Raw genomic sequence first — 21,413 nt, 5'->3', positions numbered from 1 at the left:
CAGACGAAACACAAAAACATTCAACAATGATAGTTCAATCAATAGATTTAAATCAGGAGAAATTGCCAATTTTTTTTCAAGTGGGAGAAATTGTCCCGGCCTGTATGCACAGTTCGCGTGTAACAGCTGCCATCCTGAGGGAGCGCTATCTTCTGCGGGCTGCTGTTCCAAATGGGTTAAAGTTCTAGACTAGGAATTTTGCATAGTAGCCACTGATTAAAAGAGTAATGAAAAATGGTAGACGTTTCTGACTTTTGTTCGCAATTTTAAAAAATATATATATTTACTGCGAAAAAATAACCTTGTGAGAATTTGCTCCAAGATCACATTTTTTCATTCTCTGCCTGTTTTAAGGAAAGGACTTGCTTTCCCAAATAAGTAACAAGGGTCATTTGTTCGTGATTGGACTATACCTTACGTCATTAGTATAATTAGATAAATTTACGTGATGAAAAAATTTCTTTCTAAATGTAACATGAAACAAATTACTGCTGAGCTATTGAATTTACACTAATGTAAATAAATGTTTGTTTGGTAAAGCTTTCTGTGGATTAAACAATTCTTTTTTCGTTTTCACTTGCAACCAAGTATGAGACTGTTAACTGAATAGTATTAAAAAATCATAAAAGATTTATTAGTTTTTCTTTTCAAAACTACAATTTATTATGTTATAGTTATCCTAAATAAGGTATTTCTTGTAATTAATGCAATGATATCTGAAACTTTTAAATACAATATTCTTATTTTTTTGTAGATAAAACTCATTTTATTAAAAATAAAAATATATAGTTAAAACTCTGAATTGTTACAAAAATATCAAAAATGTCTAGTACATATCAACTAGATGATTTACGAAAACATCCAGATGCATATCTTATAACATCACCCCAAAGTGTAGCAACATTACACTTAGGACAAGAGCCATCGATAGGAATAAGAAACTTATTGCCTGATGAACTAACAAATTTCCGTCCCAAGCATACAACATGAAATGCTTCTAAACACTCGGTATTGAAGCAGATAAACATATTTTCTTTTGTTGCAACTTTATTACAAAGGAAGCAGAAGTGCAAAGCTGCTTTATCATCATCACCATCTTCAGATTTTTTAACTTTCAAAGGTTGAATAGGTCCTATGCAGATAGGAATATGCAATGGAGGTAACTTTGACACCTGGAAAATAAGGAAAAATTTATTAAAATTTAAATGCTGGACTTTTGTACAGAGACTTGTATACATTTAAAATAAATATGATTAGCTAAATATACAAATTGGAAGGGGAAAAAGGGAAAGGTATGAACTTTGTTAAAATGTATACCCTTACATGCTCTATTTCAATCACATATATCTCAAACACTAGAAAGTTAAAAATTTGATCCCCACTATTTGATTCTATGCCTTCAAAATATAGACCCTTACACATACTTGCCAACTTTTACGGATTATCCGTAAAATTTACGGATATTCTCAGAATTTTACTGATTACGGATTGATATGATGTTTTTACGGAAATCTAATCTCAAATGCGCAATCAAAGAAGGGGGGGGGGAATTCTGTCGCTTATCTCCAACGGCGACGATCTGCATCGTGTGTGTCATGCGCTGCATCCCGACATCACGGAATAGGCGTGGCTAACGGCTGGCAGCAGCTTGTGATTGGTTTGAATTGAAGACCGTAAGGCCGGTTCCCTATACAGGCAAGACAAGAAATGTTTTCTCCCATTGGGAAAAAAAACTACTTCTACTTCTGACTTTCCGACCGCGTATTGGTTCGTTGTGTGTTGTTTGTTATTTTTGACCTTTTGCTAATATATGGAAAATTCTACTTAATTTGTTATTATCAAGAACATGAGTGCTAAATCGGATAAAAGTTACCATCAGACTTTTAAGGAAGAGTATAGTAAAGAATTTCTGTCGATTAAAAAATCAAAGAAAGATGAAAAATTTGCCTTTTGCCATGTATGCAGAAGCGATTTCAACATTGCACATGGAGGAAGAAACAGTTTGTAAACAATTAAATCCCTGTTTTCCCCATGCATAATTGGTGTCTTTTAATAACTCTTACTTTCAAAGAACTTCATAAAAAATAAATAAGTAACTAAAATAATCATAAAAATAACTAAAAAATATATAAAATTGAAAGAGGATATTTAAAACAATCTAGAAGAAAAACATGTTTAAAAGGTTTTTGCATTCTGCAGAAAGTGCACTGCACATAAATGAAAGGTATGTCAATTGAAAAAAGAATCATTCGACATCAAAATAAAAATTTTTGGTAAGTATTACAAAAAGCTATTCTAGTTATCCATTTATTACCACTTATTTAACATGTGTTAAGTTGGACAATGAAACTTTTTTGGTATTGCATTTTTCATTTTTTATCACTTAACTCTTTGCATGATTTTTTTTTTCCTATTAAAATTCATGCTGTAGATTAAAGGGAAAATATTTTAAGAAAATTCTTGTATAAACATATAATGCAGGATAGTGTTGGACATTTCCACTATCATACAAAGGTAAAACTTATGTATTTAACACAGATTAAAATTGCGTCATTATTGTTTCGAGGAGGTATGTTGTTCACGGAAAAGTTTTACTGATGCCCATTTTCAAAAGTTGGCAAGTATGCTTACATATAAGAAACAAGTTTCAAACATGTTTCTGGAAAAATAGGTTCATACTATGCCCTCATAAGCAGAAATGAGCATAAATTTTGAAAGTTTGATTTGTTATGATTTTTGCCGTTTTAAAATTAATTCATGACACAATGATTTTTTATGAACTTGTTCCAACACACTTGTGAATGAGACAATAACAAGTCATGAAAGAGTGAAAAGGTATTGATTTAAGAAATAGAATGATAAGTTCACATTTTAGAAAAAGTAGAAAAAAAGCAGTTACTATTGTTGGTGTTTTTTACCTGAACAAAGACTGCTTTCCTGCTTCAAAAGAATATATAGTTTAAATATTAAAAAAATTGTTAACATCTTGACATAAGTTTTCGTATCATCTATGCTGTAGTCAAAAAAAAAAAAAAAAAAGAAAAGAAAAGAAAAGAAGAAAACTATTTGCAACACTAGAACAGGGACTATAACAATATAGCTATGGGGGGGGGGGGAGCAGGTCGCTGTGACTTCCTAAAAAATTCTCTAGTTAGCAAATTTTTTCTGATAATGTTGGAGCCATGCAGTATTGCTTTCCTTTTTCTTTCTAATCATTCCTAATGTCTTTTTTCATTAAGGACAGGTATGTGATCATGCTTGTATATACCAGTCAGTAAAATTCAAAATTTCATTCAGTAAATGGAGAATTCTACCTTTAAAATTTGGTGCCCTTGAATGTAAGCTGACATGGTACATTTCATATTGAATTTTGTGTTTTGAAATTCAATTTCTAGTTTTTATATGAAGTTCTAGTTGGCTATGTCAAAAATTGAATGAATTTAGCTGTGCCATTATCTATATATCTGTGCCGTTATCTAGTTTTACTTAACTACAAATTTTGCAATTTATTTTATTTTTTAAAAACAAGATTCGATTAAGTTCAGTTTTTGAAACTTCATCCACGTTGTGTTAGTTGGTGTTTTTCTGTAATAGCACGAATCATTTTTTTCTCGGTACTTGTTTTAAATTTTGAACAGAGTCGGCATGTTTGGCTCAAAGAAATAAAAATTAGTTGTCTAGCAATGAAATATGTTATTTTGTCTTTTTAATAAATTTTAAACCAAGAAAACAGAAATAGAAGAAACATTAAACAAGACTAAAAGTTCCATTGAAATGAAAAATAATATACCAAATAATAAAATTGATCCATCAAATTATTTGCTAAATTTAAAAAAAAAAAGCATTAAATAAGTTGAAAAATTACATTAAAACAATTCACAAACTAAATAAAACAGCATTTAAAGCTCCATTAAATCTGCAAAACAAATAAATCACGTAAATAATAAAAATTAAGCATCATTAAAATGTAAAAAAGAACAAACATGAAGTTGACATTACTATTATTTAACTGCTTTTGCCAGGGCAGAGTATGCACGTCGCCAAGTCAAATACAGTTTATGGAAAAACGAGAGTTTGTAACAGTATTTAGACCAAGGTTTAAAAATAAACAACTCTATAAACTAACACTTGAAACATTTTCAGGTATACCTTAATTAATCAAACAATAACTCACTTCAAAATCTATTTTATAAGCAACATTTAACCACTGGACAGTAAGAGGAAGTCGATTCCATGGTCCAACTTGCAACATCTCACTCATAACCCGAAATCTATATTTCAGAGCACTTTCTCTTGGAATTTTCTTTGGCACATGGCGTAGTCTCCTGGACTTCAGAGGATTTTGCCATGCCCATTCAAACTACAAAAAAAAAAAAAAATGCGTAAGTCACAATTTATTGGATAGTTTAAAGCAAATACTACAATTTTCAATATTAAAATAGCTGGCAATAATATCTTGTTTATTGCTGTAAAGCTGCTCTTTGGAGCAATTGTGTTATCTCTTCATATCCAGGAAGTTTAGACAAGTTAACAAAAAGTTACGACATATTTAAGCTACCCTAGATTAAGCGGAGCTCGGATTAACAGAACTAGACAGGGTTTGCAAAAACCGGGGTTTTTTAAAATAAAATTCAACCAAAGCTGGGTTTCTATTTAAAAAATGTGGGTTTTTTTTTTTAAGGGAAAAAGTTGTGCACTTGTAGCACATGAGTGTAAGCATATGCACAAAGTGTAGAAATTGTCTTAGGGTGGAAAAATCAGGAAAACTAGTTGAAATTCAGCGTCTTCTGAAGAAAAGAAAAAAAGACGAAGAAACCCAAGAATGGTGAAGTTTCAGATTTTATAGTTTCTACTAGAGGACCAGACAGACGTTGTTCTGTTCAAACTTTATAAATTGAAAAGTTAAAAAATTTCAATGAACTATCAAGTGTTTGAACCTTTTTGCTAAAAAAAATCAGTAAAAAGAAAATGATTTAAGCTGCTTGGTGTCAGAATATGTATATTTATTACAACTTGATTTATCTAATGCCCACTGAGCAGTTGTTTTATTAACTATTTTTTCTCCCGTACTTGATGGCTTGTTCCTTCAGCCATACTCAAAGGATAAAAAGCGTCCTTAGATATTAAGGGTAAAAAACTAACTACCCATCTAAAACAAACGGGAAATCCCGCTGCAACATCCCCATATGAAAAAGAATAAAACAATCGAAAGGATATCGTCTTAAAAAATGATAAAGCTAAAGACAGTTCTCTGAATAAGCAAAAATCACTCATGCGCCCCCCCCCCCCCTCCTGATGTAAAATAAACACATTCTTCAACTTAAATGACTAAACACTCTTTAAAAACGAAAAAAAGTTCTTTGTAATTTGAAATATTTCGCCAAAAAAACAAAAAATACAATAAATTACATTAACAGTAGCTTTAAAATGTAACCAAATGGTCACGCAACTCGATTGTTTATAGCCAAAGTCACCGAACCACCTCGTTATTGTAATCCAGCCGATCAGTGAGCAAAGCCAACTCCGACGATTAGCAGTCCGATCTTTTGAACAAAACTTTTAAAACTTCATATATTGCCTAATTTGTTCTTTCCACCAAAGATAAAGATCTTCCACTGATCTTTTGTGTAAAGAACTACCCTGCTGTAATTTATCGGGACGAAAATAAAATTTGTTTCGTCTTTAACTTATATCCTCTTTTCCTTTAATAATGTACTGATTAGTTAGATAATCCTTAAAGTATTCATGACATTGGTGCCAAAACTCAGATGGATTGCAGCCGAGAAACAAATGTTGCTAGGTACGGTACTTTCTGATCATTTGGATAGGAAAACCTAAAATCGTTGCTTTCAAGAAATGAAGGCTTCACTCTCTCTCTCTAACGTTTTATCTTTTCTCAATTGACATATCACAGTAGGAAATTTCATTACAAAAAGGAGAGCTGGCTTTCTTATTGTCCTTTGGCAACGGGTTAAATATTCATTTCAGTTCTCGCTCAACAATAAGTTAAAATAAATATAAATCATTTGGGAGATATAACCATCCAATGTTTAAATTAATTAATAAACAAAAACGTTTCCGATTCGATCCATCGCGCTTCGAAACCATGCTTGCCACAACTTAAGTACACACAAAAAACTTGATCAAAATCGGTTCAGTCGTTTAAAAGCCTTATGGTGACAAACGTCCGCACAGAAGATTTTTATATATTAAGATGATTACCAACAGTTTAGGCCAAGTTACTTCATACCGTGATAAAATCTATTATTCTGTTTTAATTACTACGTTTTTTTTTTTTGCATTTTATTTCATTGTATTTTATTATTATGCAAAGCTACAGTAGAATCTCTTATTTTCTAAATCAGTTTTTACTAAATTTCAGCTTAATCAAGACATTTTTTAAAATTTTATGATGTCTGTTTTTCTATTTCTTTGTACAGAGTAAGAAATATTGAACTTTTTTTGGTAAGATAATAAAAATGCTGTTCATCCTATTTTGTTTTCCGTCCGACCGTTTGTAAATCCAGTTAATTTCTAAAATGTATCTTGTTCATTTGTGACTTGTGTTGGTTTGCAGAAAATAATTCATATGAAAGCTTTTTGGCTAGTGTAGTTTTCTCGGTACAATCTACAAATCGTACTATGTTTGGATCAGCAGCTCTTGTTCTGAAAAACTGGATACTTTGAGAATCTAAAAAATATAACACTAGGCATTGCGGATGACCATCATCAGAGAACTTGTTTCGAGACGGATTACAACAACCAGTTCGAAGATGGACAATGAACATTTATAATTCCAGATTTCAATTCTGAAACTGAGAGACTACTATGAGCTCATCAATAAGCAGAACTGGTAAAACTCAGCAGCTCTTTCTTTTAAAAAGGGGACTTCCGATAAAACTTTGAAAGAAATTGCTTGATGGCGTACCTACTGAGTAGTATGGTTTTCAAAACCTCACATGTCATACTAAAGCAGCGAGACGATAGGTAAAATAAGAAAAAGAAGTGTCAGGTACTCAAAACCTCACATGTTATACTAAAACAGTGAGATGATAGGTAAAATAAGAAAAAGAAGTGTCAGGTACAGTTTGTTGTCTAACCAAAAGGGATGGATTTATTCGAGTAAGATAAGAATCTAGAAATATTAAGCCACAATACCATCAAGTCACAATTTCAATCAAGATTGAAAATTATGAGAAGTAAAATAGTTCAACTTGCACGCTAAACTTATTTTTTATTGTAATCAATGTGGTTACAGTTTGAGGGCTCAAAGCCCATTAAAATTTCTTTAGCAACGTATTTTGTTTCAAAGGGTGATTTATGTCGGCTGTTGCAAGCCACAGCTATATTTAAAAATTTTTATACTTAACCTTTGTTCTCTATCATAAGTAAATTTGACATTTTGAGCCAAAGTTATGGGCTAAGTGGAGAATTAACATTTTTTTTCTAGATAAGAAATGCTTTTATTACTTATTTTTTCCGTAACTATGTAAGAATTAATTAATATGAAAGCAAACTTTTACAAATCATAACTTCTAATATTTTTTCTTTAAGTACGGAGCAACACGATATTATTTAATTCTGACACTATATTGGTCAAATTCAAGATTCAATGCATGTGTGGAACTTTAAAATACAGTTTATTATGAAAATGATCTTATGCAATGTGTAATCTACACAAAAAGCCTACTCTTAAGAGCGATAACATCAAATGTATCAAATTTTGATATTTAATGAAATTATTGTAACTTTTTCCAGTTTTTACGCATTTATGGTCAATTTCAAGGGGCGAGTGACACCTCAAGATATTTTTTGCAGTCGAAATCCTTTTGCATAACCAAATATCTCTACCAAAGGCAATTTTTCCGGGCTATTAGCGTTTATCAGATTTTGATTTTTTTCAATCCACCCTAATGAATATGTCCAGTACTTCAAAAGTAAGTCCACCTCATACTAGAGCGGGATTAAGTGAATCTGAATCCAGCTTTTGTTGTAAAAACACTGCTTATTTTGTGGCGAGGAAGCAGATGAAGAGGCTGAGAAGAACAAAACGCAGAATTATCGCAAAAAATTCATCATTTTTCTACACTTGCATTCAAAGAATCCCTTTTAAAATTAGATCAAGATCCTTCTGAGGTGTGTCAAAAGCTGCCCTTGCAAGTTTTAATTTTGAGTATGATTTAGTCGCTGCTTTATGAATTTTTCTGCGATAATTCTGTGCTTTCTTCTTCTCAGCCTCCTCTTCCGCTTCACAGTCACAAAATATGCAGTGTTTTTTAAAACAAAAGCTGAGTTCAAATTCACTTCATCGCGCTACAGTACGAGGAGGACTTACTTTTGAAGTACTGGCCTGTTCATCCTCACGTTGCTCCCGGTAGCAGAAACTGCAAGACGTGCGTCGCAGATTTTTCAGCAGCCTGCAGATAATTTTACCGAAGAACAAAAAGAAACAAAGAAAAGATATATAATAAATAAAAGAAAAAAAAAAGAAATACAACTCTTCAAAGATCGTTTTTTGACCGGAAAGGCAATGGATGCGTAACAGCATTTCAGCTAGAAACATAGTCGCCATATTTGGTTGTTCACAAAATCGAAGTAGATAGATGTTTAAGTGCCAAAGTTTTCAAAACGGGAGCAGAATTGGATGTTTTATTTATAACTGCAAAACTAATGAAAATAACTTGAAAAGTGCAGCAAATCATTTTTACTTTTCTTTCTTAAAACATTTTCTTGGGAAATGAAAAATTTTATATTTAAACTTCACCTTATCCTCATTGCTTTGGACGCAAAAGTGCTAATAACTTTTCAACTTGTATAGTCTCATAAGGATTTTTATTTTAAAATTTGTTTTGCTACAAATTCAGAAATTTATATCTTAAATTTTGGCGTAGTCGCCATGTTTAGTCTTTCCGAAGATGTTGGCGTGCAAGGCTCTTTAAGTGCCTACGTTTTCATAAACAGAATAGAGGATGTTTATTGCAATGCAAACTGTTGAAAATTATGCAAAATGTGCCATTTTTTCGGATAATTCTTAATTATTGTCTTTAAAAATACAAAATTTTATCTTTAGAATATTATCTTCATTGTTTTAGATGCTAATGTGCTAAAAACTGACTATTTCATCTAAGTTGTAGTTTTTTAAGGATTTTGAATTTATTATTACTTTTATGCAACAAATTCAAAAATCTCTTTATAATCATGAATTTTTCGCGTAGACGCCATGTTTGGTCATTCGCATGATGGAAATAGACGAGATTATTACTTACCTAAGTTTCCAAAAACAGAATTAGATGTTTACCTCAAAACAAACTATTGAAGACAACATAAAATGTACAATAAATCATGTTTTTTTTTTAATGATTTTCATGTAAAATGAAAGTTATCTGCACAACTGTATTATATCCTCATTGATTTGGAAGTTTGCTATAAACTGAAACATTGATCTAAAATGCAGTTTCCTGCCTTTTCATTTACTAATTTATTTGTTTATTCATTTAAAAAAAAAATCAAAAACCTATTTACCACATTTAAATAAATATGTATTGAATAATTGTTTCTCATAGCACGCAGAGTTCTATTTATTTTTATGAAAGTAGGGAAAACTGCCCCCCCCCCCCCCCCCATGCTTTAAAACTCGGCCACAATAGCCGACACTAAGCTTTTCGGGTCAGTGGCCGCTGACCCGTTGGAAAATTTCCGAGTCTTAACCTTTACAAGGGACTTCTGTATTTTATGAAAACTTAAAAATAAAATTAATAATAATGCTGCAGATTATTTTCAACTGTCCAAAATAGTGTCGCAGACTGGCTAGAAAGATTCTGCTACTGGGACGTTGCTACAAAGATTGAACTTTTCCGGGTGTATGATTTTCTGCAATCCACGCGAATTGTAACGGACTTTTGACTTCCTAAATAATCAGCATTCTTATAACTTCTCCCGACACTTGCATCAATTAAAGTTGGCATTCCATAACTGCCCAGCACAACCGTTTCACCTTCAGTCAAAAGTGTATTGCAAATAAAGCAAAATTGTGACATTTTTCTTAAATATTGATCAGCACGAACAACAGTAGACGCTTGTAATAAATACATTTATTCACTCGAACTGCACGTTTAACTTCTAAAAGAAGCAGGTGCGTTAGGGGGGGGGGGCACCTAGGAGGGGTCATGGCCCAGACTGCTCCATCGAAATTTTTAGGGGATTGTTTTGAGGAGTATTTTTTTCATTTGGGGGGGAGGCTTGTTTTTGGGGGGATCCCCATGATAATGAGGGGGGTTCGCCTTTGCCCTTAGTGGGCTGGGCACCCCTGGGTATGTGAATGACGCCACACGGACTAGATTAGCCAGATGTTAGTCAAGACCATGCGAGTAGAGGGGATTCTGTAAATGACTGGCTGTCTTTTGAAAGTACGCAATATCTGGGAAATGATTTGGTCTTGGAGAAAAAAATTATAAGGACCATTTTTATGCAGAATTTTGAGATCTACAATTTTGGTCTGAAGTACTTTTCGATAAAACTTACCGTTTTTTTGAGAAAAATCCAAAAAACCTAAAATTTTGACCTTTGACCCTGAATAACTTTTTTAGCTCACATGGGATCGAAGGGGACTTTTGGCACTTTATTTGTAATGTTAAACCCAAGGTCTCTACAAAAATTAAGCTTTCCCAGAATTTTTGTTATTTCCATTGTCAAAATTGACCCGACTAAAACTTAGGTCTCGTTTTTTTTCTTGTATAGGTATAAAAAAGGACTGCTTGTTATAGAAACTTTAAGCTTGAAAAGCTTGTCCTTTATTTTTGGACAATTTTTTTAAAAAGGCAAAAATTGTATTTTGCCAAAATTTAAAGTGAAATATTTCAAAAGGGACAGAATGAAAAACTATGAAAAATTTCTATGAAATCTATGAAAAACAGATAACACCTTTTCATAATATGAACCTGTGGCAACACTTTGGTGACTGAGACTCAACTGATACCAGAGTCATAGTGCATCAAATTTGGTCAAACATTGCATTATACAAACATAAAAAAATAGCGTTAATTAATGGTAAAAAATCATAATTTAACTTTATGTTATTGGAGCTGAATGTGTGACAAAAATTTAATATGTGTACATTTTATGAGAAAGTATGATGAATTTATAATTTTCTCAAAGTATTGAAAATGTTGAAATTTTGGTTCGCAGTTTTTCTGTTATTTTGTGCATTCTGCCCCAAAACCGTTCTTAGTTCCTTAGGTGTTATCTTCCCATATAACTTTACTTATACTAATAGAAATTCACTTGTTGACATAAAACAATAAAAATATGAAAATGTGGATCGCTGAGGTGGAAGAATTTTACACGTGGGAAATGGACCACTGGCATGTTTCTGGATTGATCTCTTTGGATATGGATTTGTTTTTTACTTTTACGTTGATAACTGGTATGAATTCTGTCAAGTTGAACATCGGATTGGGTTTATTATAAATGGGTAAGGTAAGATGTCTCAAGGTAAGATAATTTTGTTATTGGCAGGTACTGTCCCGCGGATGGCTAATTATCGGAACTTGTTTTCCTAATTAGTAGAGGCGAAACCCCCTGCTTTTAATATTAGGTTTGAGCTCTTGTTTATTGTTTATAGTTTAACATGTGACATGTGGTGCATTTGCCAAATGTTACTCTATATTGCATGTACTGGAGCTTAAACATTCTCTTTTAGTTTATAGTTAAATTTTTTGGTCTTTTTACTTAACTGACCATATTTATTGAATCCTCCACGGCTGATGAGCTCTGGATTCATACTTTGTCTTTGCCTATTAAATAGCTGTTTGCGATTTTCCTTTTTATCATCATTATTTTTTATATAATTCTTTTAATATTTGGTATTTGGCTTGCATATTTTATACATACATACATATATATATATATACATATATATATATATATATATATATATATATATTGAAAATGTATTAAAGAGGAAAAAATTAGAGTACCATAAACCAGAAGCCCAATGATGCGCAAAGCAGCCAAACAAATAAGCCAGATAAATGTAAACATCAATAGAACAATAAACAGACAAGGTTACAACACAGATAAATGACAGAAATGAAGCCAGTACTCTTCAGCAGTGGAAACTTCATTACATGGTTGAAAGACCAAAAATTTAATACTAAAACTAAGAATAGGATGTCCAGTTCCGAAAAAGTCAACATTAAGGAATACATTGTGCAAAAACACCACATGTGAAAAATGAATGCAGATTTTTGGAACTAAAACCTAAAACTAAGCACTGGGGTTTCGTCTCAGACATTAGAAGTCAAGGCTATCAATAATGTCCCTCCACCATACAGCCAGCAAAAATACTTTACCTATGTGTCCGGGTGTAAAAGTAAAATCTGCGTCCATCGGGGTCTTAAAAATAAAAACAAAATCAAACCAATGAATATAAAAACTAACTAAATGTGTCATCCATAAAAACAGTTCCAGAGACATTCCAGGTCGACCAAAAAACTTAATTCACAAAAACATCATCAACTGGAGTCCAAACATTTGGTTTACTCTAGAAAAATCATACATGTGACAAGTAAGACGGTTACAGTGAAGCGAAGTGTTGGTTAAAGGCAATGCTAGAGAAAATATTATTTACAAGATTATTTGGGAAATGGTTTTCAAGTAGTTTATTTTTAAGTAGATTAATTTATTGGTTGAATGCTGTAACGGCGTGTGCACAGTAAGAAGAAAAACTTTGCAGACATTTAAATTTGAATTGAAATTCTTGTTATTTTATCACACACACATATATATATATATATATATATATATATATATATATATATATATATATATATATATATATATATATATATATATATATAAACATCAATAAAACAACAAGCAGACAAGGTTACAACAAAGATAAATGACAGAGATGAACCCAGTACACGTCAGCAGTGGAAACTTCATCCTATGGTCGAAAGACCAAAAAATTATACTAAAACTAAATGTAGGATGTCCTGTTCCGAGAAAGCTAGCATTCAGGATTACATTAGGCAAAAAGTACCACATGTGAAAAATGAATGAAGATGTTACACAACTAAGACCTAAACCTCAGCACCGGGTCTTCGTCTTGGACATTAGAAGCCAAAGCTATCAATAATGCCAGAGACGAAACCTTCCCTCCTTACATCACTAATTGTGTATATTAAAAATAGTTTGAATAAATTTTCATAATGATGTACCGGGAAGCAAATGCAAATGAGCAAGGCAACAGAAAATATTTTGATTTTCTTTTTTCCTTTTTGCATATTAATGTGGAAACTGTTTCTATATTTGCCACATTATCACTTAAACAAGCAATAAAATAAATAACATTGTAATCTTCAGTTTATTCTTTCAAACATCCCTCATGCTTCCTTTTTTTTTTCCATTTTGGATATGACTAACCTAGATTGTGATTTTGAAATCCTGAAGCTCATCATTGAATTGCTTATACTTCTTCAATTATGAAATTGGCAAGAAAGATTCTTTGGTTCACCATATGTTTCTTTCATAATTTCATCAAGTCTTTCAATAAAAAATATTATAAACTGCGTAATACATATGTAAGTATTAGTTTTACCAATTATTTCATATTTAGATTTTTTAAAATATCGCATTCACTTTTTGCATTTTTTGTAAAATACCCAGTTTTTGGGTATTTACCCAGGCCTTGGGTAAATACCCAAAAAATATTTACTTACCCAATGGGTATTTACCTGATCCACATCACTATTTGAAGTTAATTTTTTTTACATTTCCATTTTTTTATTCTTTGTATTTTTTTACATATTTAGTTGCTTTTAAGCTGAAATAGTAGCAGTTTTTTTTTTACAAAATAGTCGTTTTTGTCTTATTTTAGGCTAAAATAGTCGTCATAGTCTGCAACTCTTCAAAATAGTCACAATAGTCGCTTTTTTTGTCTGCAGTGGCAGCTCTGCCCCTATGACAATTCCTGATCATCAAAGAACCGCTGAGTCAAATTTGGCAAATATCCTACAAAAACTGGATTTGTATAAAGAAATCCCCTGTGGGAGGGAGGGTGGCCCCTGTTGCGAACGTAAACTACCCTTAAGTTAATTCTTGAGCATCAAAGGACCTGTCTGCAAAGTTTTTGCAAAAATCCAATATAAACTGGATTTGCATAAGGAAAACCTCCAAGGGGAGATCCCCCCCCCCCCTCATCGGTACGCGAAAAGCTCCCTATGAAAATTGCTAAGCATCAAAGAATCTCTGATCCAAATTTGGCAAAGATGCAATGAAAACTGGATTCGTAAAAGGAAACCCCCGCTGGGTGGGAGGTCTAATTGTGAACAAAAACTGCCCTATATGTAAATTCTTGAGTATCAAGGGACCTCTACGCAAAATTTTGCAAATATCTGATATAAACTGTGAATTTGCATTAATAAAATCGTTATTTGGTTAATTAAAATATATAACACATTAAAACTTTTGTTTTTTAACCATACACATATTTTAATATTGATTTTAAAAATGCAATGAATTTTTCTTCAGCAGATCTATTCCAAAATCCATATTATTAGGTAAATCAGTTATCTCATCAATGTTATTATTTCACAAGCAATTTAATCGAAAAACAAATATGAAAATTTCTTTACTTTTTAATTCCGGTGTTTGAGGATGACTCTTAAACTGAAGTTAAAAAAATACCAAACAAAAGAGCTGCAATGAACTACTGAAGTCACGTAAAACCATAAGTATGCTCGGATTCGCTTTGCTATTATAATTGTGATTTAAAATTTAAATGCATAGAACTTACATAAAAACCCTATTTTTGCGCTTGCATTCCAGAAGTTCGTCAACTGGTGTGTGCCGCTTGCCTGGCAAAATTAAGAAGTTTCAGTTTCGTTCTATTCGGGGCTGCCAGCGAAGCGAGATTTTGTCAGATTGTTTCAATGATGCCGTGTGTTATGAGGATGTTAATGTTTTTCCTCTTAATTTCGGAATTAAAGTTATATTCACTCAGAACTGAAAAAAGATGAGTTGCGCTCCCTCTAATGAGATAAATGTGCGACATAAGTGTTATTAGGATTTTTTCATTTTTCATTTTTTTTTAAATAAAAATAATTCTGTTCAGTATGTTTCTTAAACATTTTATTCAGCTCAATATCAATGGCTTAAGTTTAATTTTAACTATGAATCGTGTTGATATCTCCATTGTTTAATTTTTAATTGTTGCATTAAGATGCTTTCTTAACCAATACATGTTTATTTTTATGGTCATGTCAGCTTTGTCAGAAAGAGAGCCCCCTGCTCTCTTTTGTCCTTGGAAGGACCCCGCTCTGAATGGTAGTAGTATAAGTTTTGAAAACTTGATATAGGGGAGGGGATCCAGAGACCAAACTGACAAAGGGGCCCACATTTACCTTCCGCGGCCTTGTGAATTTTCCCCTTTTACTATAATTAAAAATTGAATAACTGTTGAAGAATGCAGAAAATATCTTGAAATTTCAAACACTCACCCATCACACAGAGCTATGAAAGATTATCTATTTTTGAGTCAATATTTTAATTTCTCCGTAATTAAGTCCCGTATTTTCTTTTCAAACGATATATTGGATGGATAGAAATCTAAATATTGTTATCGTGGTAGTAGATATATATTGATATATGACGGTATACCACAGTGATTCCCATCCTAGGGGCGATTGCCCCCAAAGGGGCGATCGAACTCTTCTAGGGGGCGATAGGGGGGCGACCGGTATTCGGATACCTGGTAGTGGGAAATTCTTGACCTTTCAAAAACTATATTTATTAAAACAAATCGGTACACAATTCAGAAATATCTTTCAGAATACCTATGTTGCGTCATTCCGAACCAAGCATATGGCACGCCAAATCAAAGAAAGTCGCTCCAAGAAAATAAGGCATGTATGATTTACAGCTCAATCAAATCTGTTCGGATAAAAAAAAACCCCAAAAGTGAAAAATAATATCTTTTACTTTATTGCCGTTTTCACGAGGAAGAAAAAAAATCTTGTAAGCACTGTATGACCATTGGTGCCAGCATATATTTAACGCCTGAAAAGTGGATGGATATGCGTAGGAATGGATTTTTGCATTTACTTATCAGTTGTCATTCAGAATCTTGTAATCAGCGCATAAACCTCCTTACGTAGTTTCTATTGTTTGATTTAATTTAGTGAATTGCTGTTTAATTGTGCATGTTTCGTAGTGTGGAAGCTTGATATGAATTCGAAAAAGAAGTGCCGGCAGTATTCAGCAGAGTATTTAACATTTGGTTTTGTCATGTGACCCACCACAAAATGTGCAGTTTCCGCATCGTCTTTTGTGCGATAAAACATTTTCTAGCAATGAAGCGATGAAGCCCTTGCGAATGAAAGAGCATTTGTCAAGAGTACATGGTGACAAAGTAAATAAGCCTCTGAGTTATTTTCAAGACCTCAAAACAAAAGCGGATAAACAGCCAAAGGTGGGTGAATTACATAGAAGACAAGCAACAGAATTTGACAAAGGGCTTCTTGCTTTTTACGAAGTGTCTCTTTTGATAGCAAAATGTGGTAAGCCTCATCGATTGGTGAATCTCTTATTCTACCGGCTGCCAAAAAAATAATTGAAATTTTGCTTGGTGAGGGCTCCAGTAAAAAGATAAGTCAATCTCTTCTCCTGAGTAACAACACAGTTTCCGGAGAATAGATGAAATGGCTGCTGACGTTGAGTGCAAACTCAGAAATGTTCTAAAACAAAGTGAATTTGCACTACAGATTGATTAATCAACTGTGACAGATAACAGAACTATTTTATTAGCTTACGTGAGGTTTATTAATGAGCTGAAAGAGATAACTGAGGAAAAGTTGTTCGCCAGAACTTTGATTACTGATACAAAGGGATCGTTGATTTTTAAAGTGGTGAAGGATTATTTTGAAGAAGAAATTCCACTGACAAATGTAAGTGCTTGCGCAGATGGTGCCCCTGCCATGGCGGGTCGTCATATTGGGTTTTTTGCACACCTTAAAAAAGAAGTGCCAGAAGTGATCACCATCCATTGTGTTATTCATCGTCAACACTTGACTGCAAAAAAAGAGTGATGTTTTACATGAAACCTAACAATTAGTCATTAGTGGTATTAACAAGATCAAAATTAATTCTCTCAATGATCGCCTGTTTCGAGAGCTTTGCCATGAAAGCGATGAAAAATTCGAACGCTTGCTTTTACATACGTCTGTGAGATGGCTTTCCAAAGGAAACTGTTTGCGCCGTTTCTTTGAATTATTCGACTCTGTAGCTGAGTTTCTCGACTTGCATGATCCTGCTTTAAGTGAAAATTTGAAACAGCGCAAATTGGAACTTTTGTATCTCAGATATTTTTGAAAAAATGAATGAAGTCAACATTAAGCTTCAAGGAAACAAGATGAGCCTCATCAACGCCAAAAGCATAATTTCAGCATTCATTGCCAAATTCGAAATCCACAAGGCAAATATTGGCTGTAAAGAACTTATCTTGTTTCCGACTCTAAAAAAAAGTTTAATCGTGGATGATGAACTTCCTGAAGAAAAATTTTTAATTTTTATTGATCACCTTGATCAGTTAAAAAAGAACATGGAATCAAGGTTTGCAGATTTGATCATCTTACAAAATCCTGACTGGATTTTAGACCCATTTAGTTTTGAAGATGTGGATGAACTGGAAAAATCTTTGCAGACAGAGTTTATGGATTTGAAATTTGATTGTGAATCAAAAATTACTTTCAAGCAATACGGTTACGAACTTGCTTGGGTGAAGCTTATGGGTAGTTACCCACAACTTTGGAAAAAAGTTGAACAGCTCCTCATCTCATTCCCCTCAACATATTTAGTAGAAAGAGGATTTAGCTCTGTAGCGCAGCTTTTCACGAAGTAGAGAAATAGATTGGACATCTGCCTCAAAAGGGACCTCAGATTAAATCTCACTAATATAAAGCCAGACATCAAAGCTTTAACGGAGTTCCATCAAGCACAAGGCAGCCATTAAAAAGGTAAAAAAGTACAAATCTTAACAGTTAAAATTTAATTTTTTCCGGATTTCAATTAAAAAAAAAAAAAACATGTTACTGAAAAATGTAGTATTTTTATTTTTGCTAAGTATGTAAATGACGTTGGTTAATTAAAGCACTTCAAATTACGTTTTTTCTTTTTTTTTTTTTTGGGGGGGGGGGGGGGAGGGGTTAAAAATTCAGTTTTAAGCTAATTATTGCTTTATCATGCACTTTTTGAAGCTTCAAACTAAAATTAGGCGTTCAGTAACATTAATTTTCACTAAAATCAGCGCCACTTAATTGGTGTTTTTAAGGGAGGAACGTGGGGGGGGGGGGGGGGGGGGGGGCGACAGGTGTAATTTAACTTCGGAAAGGGGCGATGGCCAAAAAAAGGTTGGGAACCACTGGTATACCAGTATATCGCCCAGTCCTAATTGTAATTGAATTACAATTAAGTATCCATGTACTGGTGTTACACTGACTTCAAAAATTATGCCAAATAGTCGTATTGATAATGTTCAAAGAATAAAATTATTTGCTTTCCAGCTCTGCAATTTTGATGAGGGTTCTTTTTTTTTCTTTGATATTTTTGTTTAATTTTTTTTTAGTATATTTAAATGTATATTAGAAAGTTTATGATGCACAATTAAGGAATAGCAGAAACTTCATCTTATTTTTTTCATATAAATGCTGATTACAAAAAAAAAAAAAAAAAACTGCAGTTTTTAGCTCATTATTTTTATTAGTTTTCATAGTTAAGTAAGAGATGGAATTCTGTTTTGTTCTTATAGATTTAGGCACTTAAGCATCTTGTCTGTTTCCATCTTGCGACCAAGTATGGAGATTGTATTTCATACTAAGCTGAAATGTTGAAGTATCTAAGAAGTTTTTCGGTTAAAAAAAAACATCTTCCCCAATAGACCCTATGTTAAGATGTATTTATTTTATGCTGCAAAATTTTGTGAATGAGCAGCTTTTGCAAGGTGGAATTTTGTGAAGGGGCCACTTTTACAATTTTTTGTGAAGGGGTTTGAATCGACCTCTGCTGTGGATGGTGCCCCCCCCCCCCCCCCCCCCCGAAAAAAAACCCCTGTTAAAAATCTCACAATTTTCAAAAAAAAAAAAAACCCTACTCAAAATTAATTGCTAAATGATGATTGTTCTTATTTGGATATTTTTTGGTGTTTGAACTTAGAAATCTACTGACAGTTAGAAAACAGAAATACTTTTTTAACAGTAAAAATTGTGCATATTTGTACAAGAAGAAAAAAAATCGTAACGGCAAATATTTTTTAATATTTAACTCTTCGGTTTTGACAGAAAATATGACTTTATACCTACATTTTTCTGGGTAAAAAATCATTTTTTCCATCTTTTCCAGAATTTTTTTTCCCCCAGAGCTTCAAAATTTCTGGAAATTTTGCATCTTTAGCAATAAGCCAGTGCCCCATGTGTCCTTAATCTGGCCCTGCAAGGAATTACATTTACAAACTTTGTTGAGACATTGTTTTCAAATGATTTTTGCAACCCTAAAATTCCACTGAATAAGTTACGTGCTCAATAATTTTAAGCAATATAGAACAAAAAAATATTTCTTACTCTTAAAGCAGACACATCATTAGGAAATCCATGGATAATAAGAACCATATCCCTATCAAAGAAAAAGCAAAAGAATTATTTAAATGCACTTTAAAAGCCAATTATAATGGCTCCTGCAGCAAAAAAGAGGAGTAAACAAGTTTTCCAAAAGATAAAAGGCAATAGATTTCACTTTGCTATAACGTGTTAAGAAAATTGTAATTACATAAATCATACCATGGTCCTTTATCATTCGTTTTCCACGCACCACCTGCTTTTAGTCCTTTATTATGTTGCTTTATACGGCGGTTAGGATCAACAGTAAACCCTATATAAGTACGACCTTTATATTTTTCATTCAAAGAATGTAATAAATAACAACCAAAGAAGTTTTCAACTTCCATGTTCTACAAATGCTGTAACAATTTAACATCATTGAAACAACGTGGGAAGGAGCGAGTTTAAGTGAATTTCTTTGGAGGTGTATAAACGCATTTCGATTAAATCATTAGACACTGATAATTTTGCACAGACACATTACTGGGGTTCAGTAACATCATTTTTAGATCTATTTCGGACGTTCGGTTAAAGACCGAAAGGTTTTGAAAGCGTCAGGGTGAAATAGTGCAATATTTTCACTTTTCTGTATGATTTTCTTATCGTTCATGCTGCCATCTAGTGGATAAATGTATGAATATCGATCAATAATTATTATAAAAATAAGGTTGCAAAGCCCTATTAATGGAGGTCCTCCTTTTTTCTTTTTTTTTAGTATTCATTTATTCTTTATAATTAGCAAAAATATAAATATTCGAATAATTAAAAAGGCTTATAATTTTGTTTGCGGTGGAAAAAAATGAAAAAATACTTTTTCATTTACATGCATGATTATTTACATTAGATGGTGAAATCTTATAAAGGAAAGAGAAGAAGAATGCATTATTTTTGGCTACTCTTGGTATAAATGGGTGAATAAATAAATTTTCAAATTCAGTAATATTTTAACATGATAAAATTCAAATCGTCTGCAATTGTTAGTAATAGTAAAATTATTCAAATAGACAAGAATAAGGTAGAGCATTATTAAAGGTTTTTTTTTTTTTTTTTCATTTGTGTTATTCTGAATAAGTAAGTATATTGCGCATTCACATGAAATAGACTTAATGTATGTAATAGCTACGATTCATGAAAACAGTAATTTAAAATTGGACGAAAAAACTGCAAACATTGAACGTTCTTGGGAATTGGTATTTGATATATTTGGAGGATGTAAAATTAATCTTCTGAACAAAAAAGTTCATATAACCTCAACTGATGAAAGTATTCAGTCAACTTCACTAAAAAGTATTTTAGAAATGAAAAAAAAAAAAAAGCATTAATAGAATTATTTTCTTTCTATTCATTTACTTTTTACAATTAGCATTCATATGAATTAATGACAGGTGAAAAATAACTTCTTACAATAGAAAAAAGTTATTAAATTAGTTTGTTGATAATCATATTTTTAAAAAATGAAAATGGTGCTGAAAAATGTCTGTTAATTAAAAGTGAACAAGGAAAATTTTTGAATGAAAAAAAAAATACAATTCAAATTCGTTTACAGCAAATTTAGTGATGAACATATCAGTTAAAAATATGAGTTTAAGTTTTACATCAACTACAGACAAAAGCACTCAAATATTTTACTGTGCAAGACTCTCATATGTGAAACCTATTTTCTATGTTGAAGTTCTATATGCAATTAGTTTGTGATAATGATAAAGGTTAGAAATGACTACTTAACATTAACATCAGGGATTGTGATTTTTTAACTTTTTGTAA

At 32.3% G+C, this 21,413-nt stretch overlaps 1 protein-coding gene across 1 annotated transcript; it reads right to left on the bottom strand.

Annotated features, from left to right (window-relative positions):
* Positions 1–753: 753 nt before the first annotated feature.
* On the bottom strand, positions 754–20,163 carry LOC129224470 (structure-specific endonuclease subunit slx1-like). Its single transcript, XM_054858922.1, has 4 exons — positions 19,830–20,163; positions 19,614–19,665; positions 4,175–4,360; positions 754–1,172 (listed from the first exon to the last, which is right to left on the bottom strand). The coding sequence occupies exons 1-4, from the start codon at positions 19,994–19,996 to the stop codon at positions 837–839; spliced, it is 741 nt and encodes a 246-aa protein (XP_054714897.1). The 5' UTR covers positions 19,997–20,163; the 3' UTR covers positions 754–836.
* Between the last annotated feature and the right edge of the window lie 1,250 nt (positions 20,164–21,413).

Source organism: Uloborus diversus, chromosome 6, assembly GCF_026930045.1.
Source record: "Uloborus diversus isolate 005 chromosome 6, Udiv.v.3.1, whole genome shotgun sequence".
Taxonomy (NCBI): domain Eukaryota; kingdom Metazoa; phylum Arthropoda; class Arachnida; order Araneae; family Uloboridae; genus Uloborus; species Uloborus diversus.
Note: the sequence above shows the minus strand (reverse complement) of the source record. Positions and strands in the feature narration are given on the sequence as shown.